Here is a 14,455-nt window from a genome sequence, read left to right as displayed (position 1 = left end):
CAAAGGTGATGGAAACTGTGGATTTCGGTCAATTGTCGTCGGCCTTGGTCTCGATGAAAATATGTGGCCTGCAATTCGACAAGAGTTGTTACAAGAGTTAAAGTATCATGAGCAAGATTACATGGATATATTGACTCCTATAGGCTTTAATTACATTTGGAAGACCGTGGATTTTTCGGGAACTGGTTTTTGCCCCAATGGATAAATGGATGTCTATGTCAGATACAGGGTTAGTCATCGCTTCATTTTATAGGAGACCGGTTGTATTCATATCCATGGTAGGTAGTTCTACGTGCTTTCCGCTTTGGTCTGATCCACATGAGTCAGAATCAACTGGCCCCATAGTTGTTGCACGTGTGGGGGGGGGGAGTCATTTTATTAATCTATTGCTACGAGAAGGTTACCCAATACCGTCAACTCACCTACAATGGAGGAGGTATAGGATTGATAGGGCATCTGCATGGGAAGACATGTATTCAAGTCGACAAATGTAACATTTTCGTGATTGTAATCTTTACTCTCTATTTACGAAAGTTGTTATTATAGTTGTTATATGTTTTTACTTTTTTTTTTATTTTAAGTTATCACCAAGAATCCAATGATACATATTAGGTAGCAAAATTGAAGTTTTGAAAGTATTTTATCCAAAATAAAAATCAAATTAAAGTATGTTACTTTTTCATGCAATTTGTCATTTGATTAATTAAGTATGTGAACATACTTTTAATAAATAAATCTTTACCCAGGGAAGCTTAGATTAACCGATTAGTAAAAGTTCAATGATTTATTTATTTATTTTAAAAAAATCAGGGTCTTTATCATTCAAAATGTAAAAGTTTATTTTTTTTTTAATTTAAAAAAATAGTTTAAAAACTTAATTATTTAAAATAAAAAAAGTAATGGTTTTATAATTTAAAAAATCAATTTATAAACTAAACCCTACCTAAAGTAAACAACAATTTAAAAAATTGAAAATAAATAAAGGCTATTATTGAACAATGATTACAAGTAAATAAATAAAGGGTATTATTGAACAATGATTATAAGTAAAAAAAAGGGTATAATAGAAGTATTATGGTGGGTGTAAATCCTAAATAGGTGGGGTGTAAACCCACCCACCCTTTATACATATATCGATTAATCCCAAGGTTTTAATAAACAATCAGAAAAATCCTCACTGGTATCATATATATCTGCAAATTCGTTTACATTAATTTATAAAAACATTTGACTTTTTTGAATTGGGTTCAAAAATGTATCGTTTTTTCTCATTTATATAAGATGAAAATTGAAATTTGTCTATGCCTGATAAATAAAAAATGTATCATTTTTAGATATTTTATTTAATTAAATATTTTTAAAATGTATATCAATTTAAATTTATCGTAATGAAAAATAAATTGCCAATTAACAATCACACATTTTCATTGTACGAACAAGTGTAATTTACAAAATAAAATACGATTTACTCTGGTGTAAATGAGCAGGATTCCACCACTTTGGTTGGCACTTGCAGTGTTTCATCCCCCGTAAAACTTTTAATATTAGAATATTGGTGTTGGGTTTGATAATAACGAACACTTAAATTAGGATTTAGGAGAGGAAAATGCTTATTTTATGTTAGAATATGGTCAAATTGTTATATTTATTGCAAGCTCAAAAAACATTTTGCAAACCGACCCCACTTGAGTCATACTTAATTCATAGAAACTAAAAGAACACTTACAAGATCTTGATTATTTTTAATAAATTAAAAAAATGGTTAAAAAGTAAAAATGTTAGTCGAAAATTATTAATTTGGTCGATTTCACTTTTTTTATTTTCACAAATGAGAAATTGGTATAAGATAAAATGTTTGAAAAAGTTTAGCATTGTGTAGTAGCTGATTTGGACAGTAGTCTAGGGGACAATAACGAGCGTACTGATTGTAGCACTAAACAGACAATAAACACCATCGACCTGGTGACTAAAAACAAACAACAAACCACTAGATGATGTAATTATGTAAAGAGCTACCAAATCTTGAATAGACTCTTATACCATAAAGAAAAAGTAAATTGGCTTATATGATTGCATCTTAAAGGGTTATTATCATAAATAGCAACATGGGATAAAAACTTAAAAAGCATTTTCAAACCTTTTTTTGTCACAAAACAACCAAATAAACGGCATTGCCTTTTTTTTTCCGCAAGTTGAGGCACGTCCTTGCTGGAAGTTGTCATTTATACTCTTTTACTTCACTCACATACATCTAGTTCTTACCCCCATCTGACTCACATACTCTATAGGAAAGGGTATAAATAGAATTCAATGTTCTTGTTCTGCCGAAATCTCCGCCTTGAGTTTGCTTTTTGTGCATCGACGCATGTCCTTGTATTTTTTTGGCTATTTTATGGGAAAATATTGGAAGTGGTTAAAAAGTAAATTTTTTTCTCCAGATGGTCATTTATGATAATAACCCTTCCGTTTCATAAGCTAACAACAACATTTCACAAATCTATACCATCAGAATCAAACTTTTTTAGAAGTATATTTCACGAGTTGCAAAATAGGTACTTGTAAAATAAACTATTTTAATCAAATTCGAAATATATAGGATAAAAATTGAATATAACGGTACTTTTTAGCTATTTTGAGCAATTTCCATACAAAAAAACGAACGCAAAATGCATTTTGTTTGTCAAACATATCTTTAAATGATTTTAGAGATCTTTATATTTATTTATCAAAATATCAATTAATTTCTGATCTAAGTTTGTTGTGGAAGCGAACTACTAAAAAAGTCATCAAATCGCACAAACCATCTCACCAAATTAATTATACGTCATGTTTGTATCAAAAAAACGATATTTAAGAACTCAAAGAAAAAAGTATAAGTCATTTTAGAGTTGTTTTACAAGTTTAGTGAAATTTTCTTATGTATTTGGATTTAATATGTTATGTATTAATCTTCGTAATGTATATATTATCAAGCTTTGAATTGTTTCAAATTTTTGATTAGAAATATTATGATGCAATTGATGGTATATTTTTAATTAGCATTAAATACAGATCACGCAACACATAGTGGTGTGGTTTTTAGAGTCCGAAAGCATATCAAATTTAGAGGAAAAGATAGATCTAAAGAAATCTCATCCGTCTATTTAGGATAATGTATATTTGATTTTGTAAATATCTTGATTGTTTTTAAATCTAAAGTTAATCTATACTATATTATAAAGCATTTAACAAAAAATTTAAAAAATTATTTTTTTATGCATGAAGTACTGCATATTGATGCATGTTACTTAAAATTTAAGATTACAAGTAAATTATGCCTAAGTATAACTTATTGAAGCTCAATGTTTGAATTCGTGTAACTAACTGCGAATAAACATAACCAAATATAGGATAAATATTTCATTTTAAAATATAAAAAATTTAAAATATAATTAGGATAATTATCGAGTTATAACAAAATAATTAATTATTATTTTTATAAGAAAATTATATTATTAAACCAAATATAAATTATCTCGTTATTGAACCTAAATTAAATTATAATAAAAAATTTGAAGTAAAAAAAAACACAAAAAATAGGAATTTTAAATAGTTAATTTGATACTAATATCGATATATTTTTGTCAAATTTTTATGATATCTTCAAATTTATGTTTTATTAAAAAATAAAAACATCTTCATTTTTTCAAAAACACATAAAATCATACTATAACATCGACTGAAATAAATAATAAAATGAAATATTAAAATCAAGATGTATCTCACTGCATTGCGCAAACACTCTTCTAGTTATAATAAACAAATTCTCATCGTTTTCTATAAATGTCTTAATTGTATGGTTGTATTAATTAAGAGTTTTGTAGATGGAACTCTAAAAACCTAAAACTATATTTTAGTAAAATCAATGACCTGTATGAAACCATTTTTATTTTAATACATAACGAGGTCATGTATTTAATTAAAATATTGTTTAAAATAATAGAGTTTGAATCATTTGCAAACCTCCCGATCCATGCCAAACCGAAAACCAAATTTTGAGGATAAGACGAGTTGGTTAGTTGGACCGGCCTTGGCCATGTGCAGCCTATGCGACCGAACGGGACATCAAAGCCCAATGGGGCATGAAGTCGTCATCTATTACTTGTTTTGGGTTTAATAATTTGGGAACTCGACAAGTGGACTTTAGCTATTTAAATAAGCCCAAGGCCTGGTAGTGATGGATATTGAATGCACATCATGAACTGATGAACACAAGCTAATTTCTATTCTTTTTCAAAATTCGATTGTTCCAATTTTCAAGACATGGTGTTCTGTTTTCGGCTGATTAACGACCATGAAGGTGGTAGATTCAATAAATTGAAAATGGAAATCCCAAATGGTCAATTTCTATTCTGGGAGTCATATTATGATTTATGAATATCTTTTAAATTTTTTTGCAAAAAAAATCTGAATTTCTAATTGATATATTATAAAGTTGTATCATATGTGGTCTTTTGGGTCATTGACTTACTGGGCTAACGCCTGATGGGTTACTCACTTACCGGAAAAGAAGGAAAAACGATCTTAATCCAAATTTTATCTTTCTATCATTCTATATTTTGATTATGTTCAAAACCCCTTTAAAAATCACATATTTCGTCGTTTCATTTAGGGGTCGTTTACCCAAATGCTTACTCGGTAAGCGCTTATTGATATAAATCAATACTATCATTTATTCTGATGTGTAAGAATTTAGTACATCAAAACATATCGAATGCAACAATTTAATGGGTAAGCGCTTACCTGGGTAAGAGTCATCATCCTCATTTACCGGGTAAGAGTCACCATTCTTTCCCATCGCTCTTACCCGATAAAACTTTTGACCCTTCTCATATTCATCCGATGAAGAAATTTATCCGATAAATACTTACCGGCCCTATTAGTTAGCCCCAATGTTACCAAAATCTCTTGATAAAATCAATGGTATGATAATAGCTGTACTTTTAAAATTAAATATAAATTTTTTGACCAACAAACGCAATAAATGGTGCAAACAAATTTAGTCACATTAGGGTCATCCCAAATAGAGGAAAATAGAGAAAATAGATAAAGTAGAAGATATAAGGGTTTTTTTTTCTCAAAATATGAAGATCATCAAAAAAAAAATTTGATTATCAAGTAAGACCATTAATAAGAAACTTAAAAAATAAATATTTTAATATTATAATCAATGTTGGATTCACTAACGGAGTATCTGTTGGAAATGAATGTAATATCTTTTTGAATATTTTGATTTTTGGTTCTCTGTTTTGGTATAAATTTTAAGGAATCCGTCGAAGATGCTCTAACTCCGGTAGATCGAGAGTGAAATCATATAAATTCAAACACCAAGTTATGCGCATTCTGTATATACTTATAGTGATGACATAAGAATTTGAACAAAACCACCTATTTCAAATGGATTTGTAGATTATAAGAACTCAAGGATCAAAAACACAAATCAAAAGGGTTTTCTGCATTTGAAGTTTGAAAACTAATGAACAGTACCGGTACTAAAACAGCGCAATTGACAAAATGCTTCTGAAACAGCGCTGATATCGGAAGTTTTCATGACGATCGAAACTAAAAAAAAAAACGCTTAAAAGTGTTGGCTAAAAACCCCAATTCACACACACTAATCGTACCATGACTGTAACTGCCTTCCAATCGCAAAGGAAAGATAAGCATCAAGACACACATACAAAACCTGTTCATTAGAGAGGTGATCGTTGTCCCAGTCATTCATTCTCACCTTCAGTTGCTTCTCGTGGTCAACATCCTTACGCAGAATCACCTTCGCCAGTTTCTTCAACCCAACCTTCCTAAGATCCGGATCCGTCAACTCATGCGCTGCCATTTCGCGCAGATCGGCCGTTTTCGTCACTTCCAGAGAGTAATCCCTGTACAGTTTCTGCTTGTCGTTCTCGATCCCCACTCCAACAAATGTGTAATTAGGATTTTTAAGAAAATTCTTCAAATCGTCAGGGATTTTATGGGCTTTTTGGAGTTGGTAAATCAGGCAGCTTCTGCTGACGAAGAGCTGGAGGATAGCGACGGGGTTGTCTTGTCCGTGTTTGGTATTTGGACGCCATTCAATATCGAGACCGACGATGAGACGATGGAGCCGGCTATGGTTCCAATTCTCGGTTCCTCTGATCCACTTTTCTGCCTTTGCTCCAACGTGTCACCCAAGTTTCGAAGGGGTCGTCGTCGACAATCACGTCATATTCAACATCACCTTCTGAACGCCCATAGAATACAATCTCGAACTTCATCTCCATGAGAGAGGACGTGAACGTAGACATGGTAAATGAAGTTTCTCCAACAAACCATACAGATAATCAAGGATACGTGCTTTTAACCCAAAAATAGAAAGTGGTTACGAAGAAGATTCTTCCAGGTCGGGTAATATGCATAGTTCCGGTTATCCCGTACCTCTCCACGGCCCAAATAAAGATTCTTCCGGGTCGGGTAATGGGCGTCTTGTGTGTAGACGAAGGGTTGGGTTTTTTTAACGTAGCTTTTTTAATAATTTAGCTCTCTCTTGACTAATGTCATAATTTCATTGTAAACAATTACTAAACAATTATATTTTATTTTATACCTATATCACTAAAGTATAGGGATTAAACCGTTGATTTTAAAAATGCAAGGAGTGAAATGAAAAAATAAAGTTCTGCTTTTAAAATGCAAAATTCCACAGCGAAGAGTAGAAATTGAGTAGAAAAAGGTAAAATTTTAAAGATCGAAAACTTAAATTTTGTTAAACGAGCTTGATCTTTTAAATAGACGTAACAAACTTAATTACAATTAAATAAGAAAACAATCTTAATTATAATCAAATAAGGAAAACTCTCATAGAAAATAAACATCAAGAAACAGAAAAAATAGGAGAAAAAGGAAGATAAAGGACAAAATCCTTTAAAAGGGGAATCTCACAGCGACGGAGTTCTCTTGGCAAACTGCATCTTAACAGCTGCTAATGGATTTCAGTTCCCTTCTCAACTCCTTCATTCCTTCTTGGAATTCTGTACGTGAGTGATTGGGTACTTGTTCTACACACTCACACACACACACTCACACTCACAAATGAGATTATTGATCGATTTTCCACTATGATGCATGCTTATATGGTGAAAGTGTATGAGGGTTTCACAAGTGACCATTGGGCACATGCATCGATCGCTTTCACTAGTGCGGAATGTTGGTTTATGGTGTTCGATTAAACAAGAGAAGGAGTTCAATTTGTTGCCTCCTTGCCCTTTTGATTTAGGGCACCGCCATTGAAATAGCATATCATGTTTGAAAAATTAGAAAGAAATGCATGTGTCTGTGATGATTTTTTGATGATTAATGGCTTTATTATTAGGTTGGTTTATTACTGGGATTCTTCAGTTACTTGGGGATTGCTGGATCTATTTTACCTGGAAAACTTGTTCCTGGAGCGAGTTTAGCTGATGGAACTAGACTCCATTATCGCTGCAATGGTAATTTTCTTGCTTTATTTGCAACTTTAGAAGTAGAGTAAAATTTTGGATCTCTGTTATATACATTTTCCCTTAAAAAAACATATAATTATGACAATTGAAGTGCTAGTAGTCTAGGACTCATTTCTCAAATGGGTGTCATTGAATGACATGCTCATAAATGCTATTAGAATTTTGGGTTTAAAATGACAAAAAATCACATACAACTTTCATATGAACTCTTTTGAAGTATAAAGTATTCAGCAAAGACTACCAATCAGAAACTGTTGGTACCAAGTTTCTTTGCTATAGAATTACTAGGTTTTGACTTTTGGAAGTTTAAAGAGTAGTTCTTTTCGTGGATTGGAGGGAGTATCTATTGTTTTGAGGAGGGAGAATAAGGTTAGCAAGTAGCAAACATTTAATTTAGTAACTATATTGGACTTATTCACACAGTTGGATTATGTTGTGGTCCTTGAAATTGAACGAATATAATGAAAATCGAAGTTCCATCATAAAAACTGGCGTGCATGTGCCTAGAAGTGCCATTTGCTACGGGTTCTAAAGCATTTGGCAAAGATCTGATTGCTCCGGCGTTTAGGCTAATATATTCTATACTGCATACTTTCTTTGGCGTCTTTATGGAAACAGCCGCTCTACTTTTTGGAGTAGAGGCCAGGTGTGCGTGCATCCCACCTCCGATCCACTGAGTAGGATATGCTGGGCTAGTTTGGTTTGGTTATTCTTTACTGCATACTTTCTGTTTTCAGGGTTGCTATCACTTCTTTTGCTGGTTGGACTACTAGTGATTGGAGCTTGGATGGATTATGTATCACCCACTGTATGTACTCCCTGAAACTGTATAACAAAATGATTGTATCATTGTATGAAATCAAGCAATCTTTATTTCATGGAAAACAAATCTCTGGTTTGTTCAATCTAAATGTGCTGCATGTCTTGTTTTGTACAGATTTTTTCATTGACCCGTTGTACTTTTTCCTTTGAAAAGTCGTCATACACTCCAAAAATAAGTACAACTTGATCAGATTTTAACGATGTTATATGTATTTTAGGTCAAAAGAAAGCGTTATTCAACTATACAAAAACTGCATAACCATGACAGAAGCTAGAAACACATTCTTTCTTCTTTGACTTAGGTAGCCACAGAAATGAACCCATGAAGAGATTAAAAGCAACATATTCCCTGGAAACAAACGAGAAGAAAAGGCATAAACAAATTATCAGACACAACATATTCCCTGGATTGATACTGCTGTATGATTGTTGGGAGTATATGTTATCTTCACCATTTAGGTCAATGAATGTGTTACAAATTACAATGGCCCTCTTAACTGTTAAACATACGCCCTTTCCATCAAGTATTTTGCTAATATGTTATATTTTATTAGGTAGAAGGCATATTTCTCGTTTTGGGTGCATAGGAATTATATTCCAAGTACGCCTTTTTTAGGTCTGCATCACCTTTCTACATCCACAATTATGTCAGCTTGTGAATTTTGCAGGCAATATCTGATCGGGGGTGTGAGCTTCTATCAACAACTTTTATCTTCAGTGTTGTTGTAAGTTCCACTTTTCAATCATAGAGTTTCCAATCACAGGAATAGCCACTCACAACTGTTTCCATGCCACCTATTCATTTCTGCCATGAACTCTACTCTTATGTTTAATTTTCTTTTCTTTTCTTTTCTCTACTGTTTGTCTATAACTTCGACTGTGTTCCTCTCTACCTTCGTAAATCGCAGGCCACGTTGTTACTTTATGTGGCTGGCTGCAAATCCAGTGACCGAAGTTCTTCTCTCAAACCCCACATTACTGGAAACATAATTGATGACTGGTAATTGCGTTTTCTATTTTCTTCTCATAGAAGTAGGAGGGGAATTGTCCACTAAGTTCTCGAAACAAACAGTTAAAAGATTTGACAGCCTACAACAACACCACCCATCCTTTTTACTGCCCTATGAAGGTGTTCAGGTTGCTCCATGATTAACTCAGTATGTATATATTTTCAACATTTTGGGTCATTCACATCGTAGAAGTTGGAATGCAAGCTTAAGCAGTTAAACTTACTGCTAGATCAGGGGTGTTTTGGACTCAAAAAGATTTTTATGGAAGGCCTCTGCATGAGATTTACTGGGTTTGTTTGGTTTGGTTTAATTTTTGATTGAGATGAATAGGCCTGCTCTCTATCATTATGGTTCTATGTTTCATGTCGACATAAGTATATGCTATTGCATAGAATGGTTTCTGTTGACTCGTTTCTCTCCTTGATGCCTCCAATGGCATCCCACAGGTGGTTTGGGATACAGCTAAATCCTAACTTCATGGGCGTTGACCTCAAGTATGTATACCACTTTACTCTTTACTAGATATCTCTCTTACACTTGACACAACCTTTTAGGATGGTACTTGGAACTGTTTCACCTTAACTAATTACCTTTTGAGCTATAAATCTGCAACTGCTTTACTGAACTAAAATTCGGTTCTAGCGTACATGCTTCCATCTGGTCTTTATGGCGGTTCTAAATATTCTATTTTTGGCTTAATTTTACAGCTACTTCCTACATATCCAGCTTGTGTTTCTACGTATGGAAGCTATACAGCTTTTTTGAAGTTTTCAACTAAATTTTTTGTCAAACATTTACTTCTTATTGGGGTTCAAGAATACACAAATTCATGATTCGACTTGCTTTCATGATCCATTTTTTTTATATTGTTGAAGTATATCATATATGATCTGAAGTTTAATTATAATTTCTGCCACCTGGTGTTTACTTGTTCAGACGAAACACTTCTCTTTTGTAGATTTTTCTTCGTCAGAGCTGGAATGATGGGATGGTTGCTCATCAATCTTTCAGTGCTTGCAAAATCTTTCCAAGATGCCAACTTGAGCCATTCAATGATCCTCTACCAGCTATTTTGTGTGGTAATTACGTGGCATTGTCATTCTTTATCATTCTAAAATATTTCAAGTCTTTTAACACTGGTGATTCCTCTCTTTTTCTATTGACCCATCAGATCTACATTATGGACTACTTCTTTTATGAGGAATACATGACATCTACGTAAGTTAATTTCTCCTGGTAAAAATGGAAGAAACTACTTCATTGAGTTGGTTATTTGGAGAAAATGGTGAATGCAATTTTATATTGACCTGGTGATTCATAAAGCAACCGGCTCTCAGAAATACATGCTGGCTAACCGTTACATGTTAACTTGATCTAGTTTTCCCCAATGCTTGTTATGTGTATTCATCCACCTTTATGTTGGTCTCAATGTAGTCATGGATTCTAGATTTATTGTTGTTATAATGCTTATTTACATGTTTATTTAGATGGGATATAATTGCAGAGAGATTGGGCTTCATGCTAGTATTTGGAGATCTAGTCTGGATCCCCTTCACGTTTAGCATTCAGGTAAGAAATATGAAATTTACAAGATAACCAAGTAACAATGAAAGATTATGCTAAATCATTTCTATAATATATTCTCTTCCACCACCACCACCCCTTCTTAATTCTCATTTAACTTGCATATGTTAGAAACTAGCAATGAGTTCATGTCATATTTTCAAACTGTGGAAGGTCCATTATAAAGAGTCGTACTAGCTTGGCCGTAAAAATATTTACTAGCTCAGTACGATGAGTTGCAACATAAATCGGGTATTCAGGAAACAGTCTCTTTACCTCTTGGGTAGAGCGTACATCTTACCCTCCCCGGACCCCACTTCAGTTCGGATTTACTGATTTGATTTAGTTTGGTTTGGTTTGGTTTGATTTTGCGTGCAAATATAAATTCTCATAATCACCTCCACTCTCTAAAAATAAATGCCATATGCTTTATAAGAGAGTCACAGTTTGACCAGCTCAAAGTTTGTAAGAATTCTTTATATCATCCATAAGAAAGATGACGCTTACATTAACTAAATAACATATATTGCAATTAGAAAAATGCCCATGTTTTATCCATAATCTTAATTATGACAAAAATGGTGGTGGGATAAGTACTTCCTTTTTGTGATTAGGGTTGGTGGCTTCTGAATAACAAGGTGGACCTTACAATTGCCGCAGTTATTGCAAATTGCTGTGTGTTTGTGATTGGGTAATGTTTTACAAGATAAAAGTTGGCTTTTGACCCTCTTCATGTCTTCATATGCTTATGTTGCAATTTGGTTGAACTTATTGGTAGGTATGTGGTCTTCAGAGGAGCTAACAAGCAAAAGCATGATTTTAAGAAGAATCCCAAAGCACTAATATGGGGTAGGCCCCCAAATGTCATTGGGGGGAAATTGCTGGTTTCTGGCTATTGGTAATGTTCTCTCAACCATTTCAGCTTGAATTTCGTACTTTTTTCATTTAACCAAACCAAAGGTGGGGTCAGGGAGAGTAAGATGTAAGCAGACTCTTCCTCTATCTCAAGGAGTAGAGATGTTTCCTTGAAGACCCCCCCCCCCCCCTTTGCAAACAAGAAAAAAAATAATATGCGATAGCAAGGTAAGAAGAAAAACTAAGATTGACTAACGTGCCTTTGGCCTAACAGTATCCAAGCATATGGCTTCCTAGGAGGTCAGGTGTTCAATCCTAACCAAAGTTGATGAGGGTGTGTGAGTTTATTTGTTGCATTTTCTGTATATAAATATTATATACTTCAAAAAGAAAAACTAAGATCTGACATACCGTAGAAGTGGGAAAAACCACCTCCAATGTAGTTGATATTTAACTGAATTTTCTCTATCCTTCGTCATGGAAAATTTTATGTTCAATATCAGTATGTAACTATGTTTATGTGTTTTAGCGACATACTTTTCTTCATTTTTCTTTCTTTTCTTATTTATGAAGGGGAATAGCAAGGCACTGTAATTATCTTGGAGATCTGTTATTGGCATTATCCTTCAGCTTACCCTGTGGAATGAGGTAAATTTTGCAACTGTTTGGAGATAAATACTACTGTTCGAAAAAAACGCCTGCTCCAAGAAATGATGCATTAATTTTAAAGGTCAAACGGGTTTCATTTTGATCTCGAAATTGCCATCATTTCGTCAACTTTTGGAGAAAATTTATGACAACTGCCTTAATCTTGCAGCAGGAAAATGTAAATGAACTAGTTTTGGTGCTTGGTTTCATAACAAAATCTTGGAGATAATACGGTCAAAAAGCATTGTATTTGACTTTTAAAAGTCAATCACCAACTGATCTTTAATAGAACGATATGAACCATATGATTGCAGTTCTCCGGTTCCATACTTCTACCCGATATATCTTCTGATTCTGTTGATATGGCGAGAGAGAAGAGACGAAGCTCGATGTGCAGAGAAGTACAAAGATGTGTGGGAGAAATACCGCAGGGCTGTCCCCTGGAGGATTCTGCCGTACATTTACTAGTGAGCGAGCGAGCGAGTCTTTCAGGTTTTTGAAATTTTAGAATTAAATTTGGGTCTAAATGAGCACAGCCATTTTCATTTTATGATGGTGTATTAGAAGAATGAGTTTGGGGCTTGGTGTTTGGTGCAACAATTGAGGCTTTTTCTCATTTTTTGTGTGTGTATGTTTTGTTGATTTCAATGGCCAAGAGAATCTACAGTATCTTCAACAATTATGCTATATTTTCTCTTTCATTCTTTTAAATTTTGAGATTTTTTTTTTGTTTTTTCTTTATTTAAGAGCAGAATTTAGGATAACTGATCAGGTAGATCTTCAAAATTTTCTAAAATATTATAGCTGTTGAAAGACTCTTAATAGTTTGAAAAGTCCCGATCAACCATTAAAGAACCGATTCTTGAACAGTGGTTGGAGATGGGAAATGGGCCTGATTCGGTCCTTCAGGCTTGGGCCTGGGCTTAGTTATCAATCAAATGGTAAATTACATGAAATAACAATCTTTTTTTTGAAAGGCAAAAAAGGAAGGACAAGGAGGAGAGCTTCGGCATGACCATCACCCTCACCAAGCCAACCAAAAATATTAAACAAAACGATCCAGCAAGAAGCTAGACACAAGAGGAAACAAGAATCCACAATAACAAACGAAAACAAAAATAAGCAAAAAGAGACATCCCCAAACTAAAGCCAAGGCAAAACCCAAGCCTAAGACAAGCAAAGAGACTAAACAAGGTAAAGAGAAGAAGACCAACTATCCCAATTAAGATGGAACTTACGATTCCTGTTCCCCATCCAAAGCTTGGAATAATTTTGAACACCTGGGAATGGGTCTTCACCTCTCTTCTTAGCTTCCGCACCATCCTTAGCATGAAAAATTTCATTCCGCCACTTCCAAAGTTGCCAAAGCGCCACGACGCACACTGATAAGAAAATCACTCCAACCTTACGATGAGTACCTACTTGTTTGATCAACATTGTAAAATCAGACACCGAGGAAAGCCGCGGGGCTTTAAGATCCCACCAAGCGCATATTTTCCTCCAAAGAATGCTTGCCACCGAACAAGAGAAGAAACAATGGTCCAAAGTTTCAACACCTTTGCCGCAAAAGATGCACTCCAAAGATTGTAACGGAATTCCTCTTTTTGAAAGATTGAATCTTATCGGAACAGCCTTTAAGGAAGCGTCAAGTGAAGATGTTTACCTTCTTTGGAATTAAAGGACTCCAAAAAAACGGATCTTTGCTTCCAACATTTGTCTCAACCGCCCCTTGAATTAATTTGGACAAGAAGTTGACCGGAAAAAAATCCCGTTCTTGTTCCAATTCCACAACCAAATATCCTCACCCGAAGTATTGAAAACCACAAGAGAGAGTTGCCTTTCTAGGCTTGAAGATCATCTAAGCTTCTACCCCTAATCATTGTTTTCCAATCCCAAGCACCACTTCAAGAACCATTAATATAAGTCCATCTGTCTTTGAAAGAAGCATTTTTATTCCTTTCCAAGGCATAAAGTCTAGGGAAAAGGTCTTTCAACTTTGAGCCTTGTCCGATGCTCGCATCTTTCCAAAAAAGAGAAGAA

At 34.0% G+C, this 14,455-nt stretch overlaps 1 protein-coding gene across 1 annotated transcript; it reads left to right on the top strand.

Moving 5' to 3' along the window:
* Positions 1-6,937: 6,937 nt before the first annotated feature.
* On the top strand, positions 6,938-13,100 carry LOC112521995 (delta(14)-sterol reductase). The gene is made up of 13 exons (XM_025131035.1): positions 6,938-7,048; positions 7,388-7,505; positions 8,255-8,325; positions 9,008-9,064; positions 9,248-9,339; positions 9,796-9,843; positions 10,308-10,428; positions 10,521-10,567; positions 10,837-10,918; positions 11,527-11,603; positions 11,691-11,810; positions 12,341-12,415; positions 12,730-13,100. Exons 1-13 carry the CDS (start codon positions 7,001-7,003, stop codon positions 12,881-12,883), a joined length of 1,110 nt encoding a protein of 369 aa, XP_024986803.1. The 5' UTR covers positions 6,938-7,000; the 3' UTR covers positions 12,884-13,100.
* Positions 13,101-14,455: the final 1,355 nt, after the last annotated feature.

Source organism: Cynara cardunculus (assembly GCF_001531365.2).
Source record: "Cynara cardunculus var. scolymus isolate 2C chromosome LG 11, CcrdV1, whole genome shotgun sequence".
In the NCBI taxonomy this organism is placed as follows: domain Eukaryota; kingdom Viridiplantae; phylum Streptophyta; class Magnoliopsida; order Asterales; family Asteraceae; genus Cynara; species Cynara cardunculus.
The sequence above is the reverse complement of the archived record's forward strand: the minus strand, read 5'-3'. Positions and strand labels throughout refer to the sequence as shown.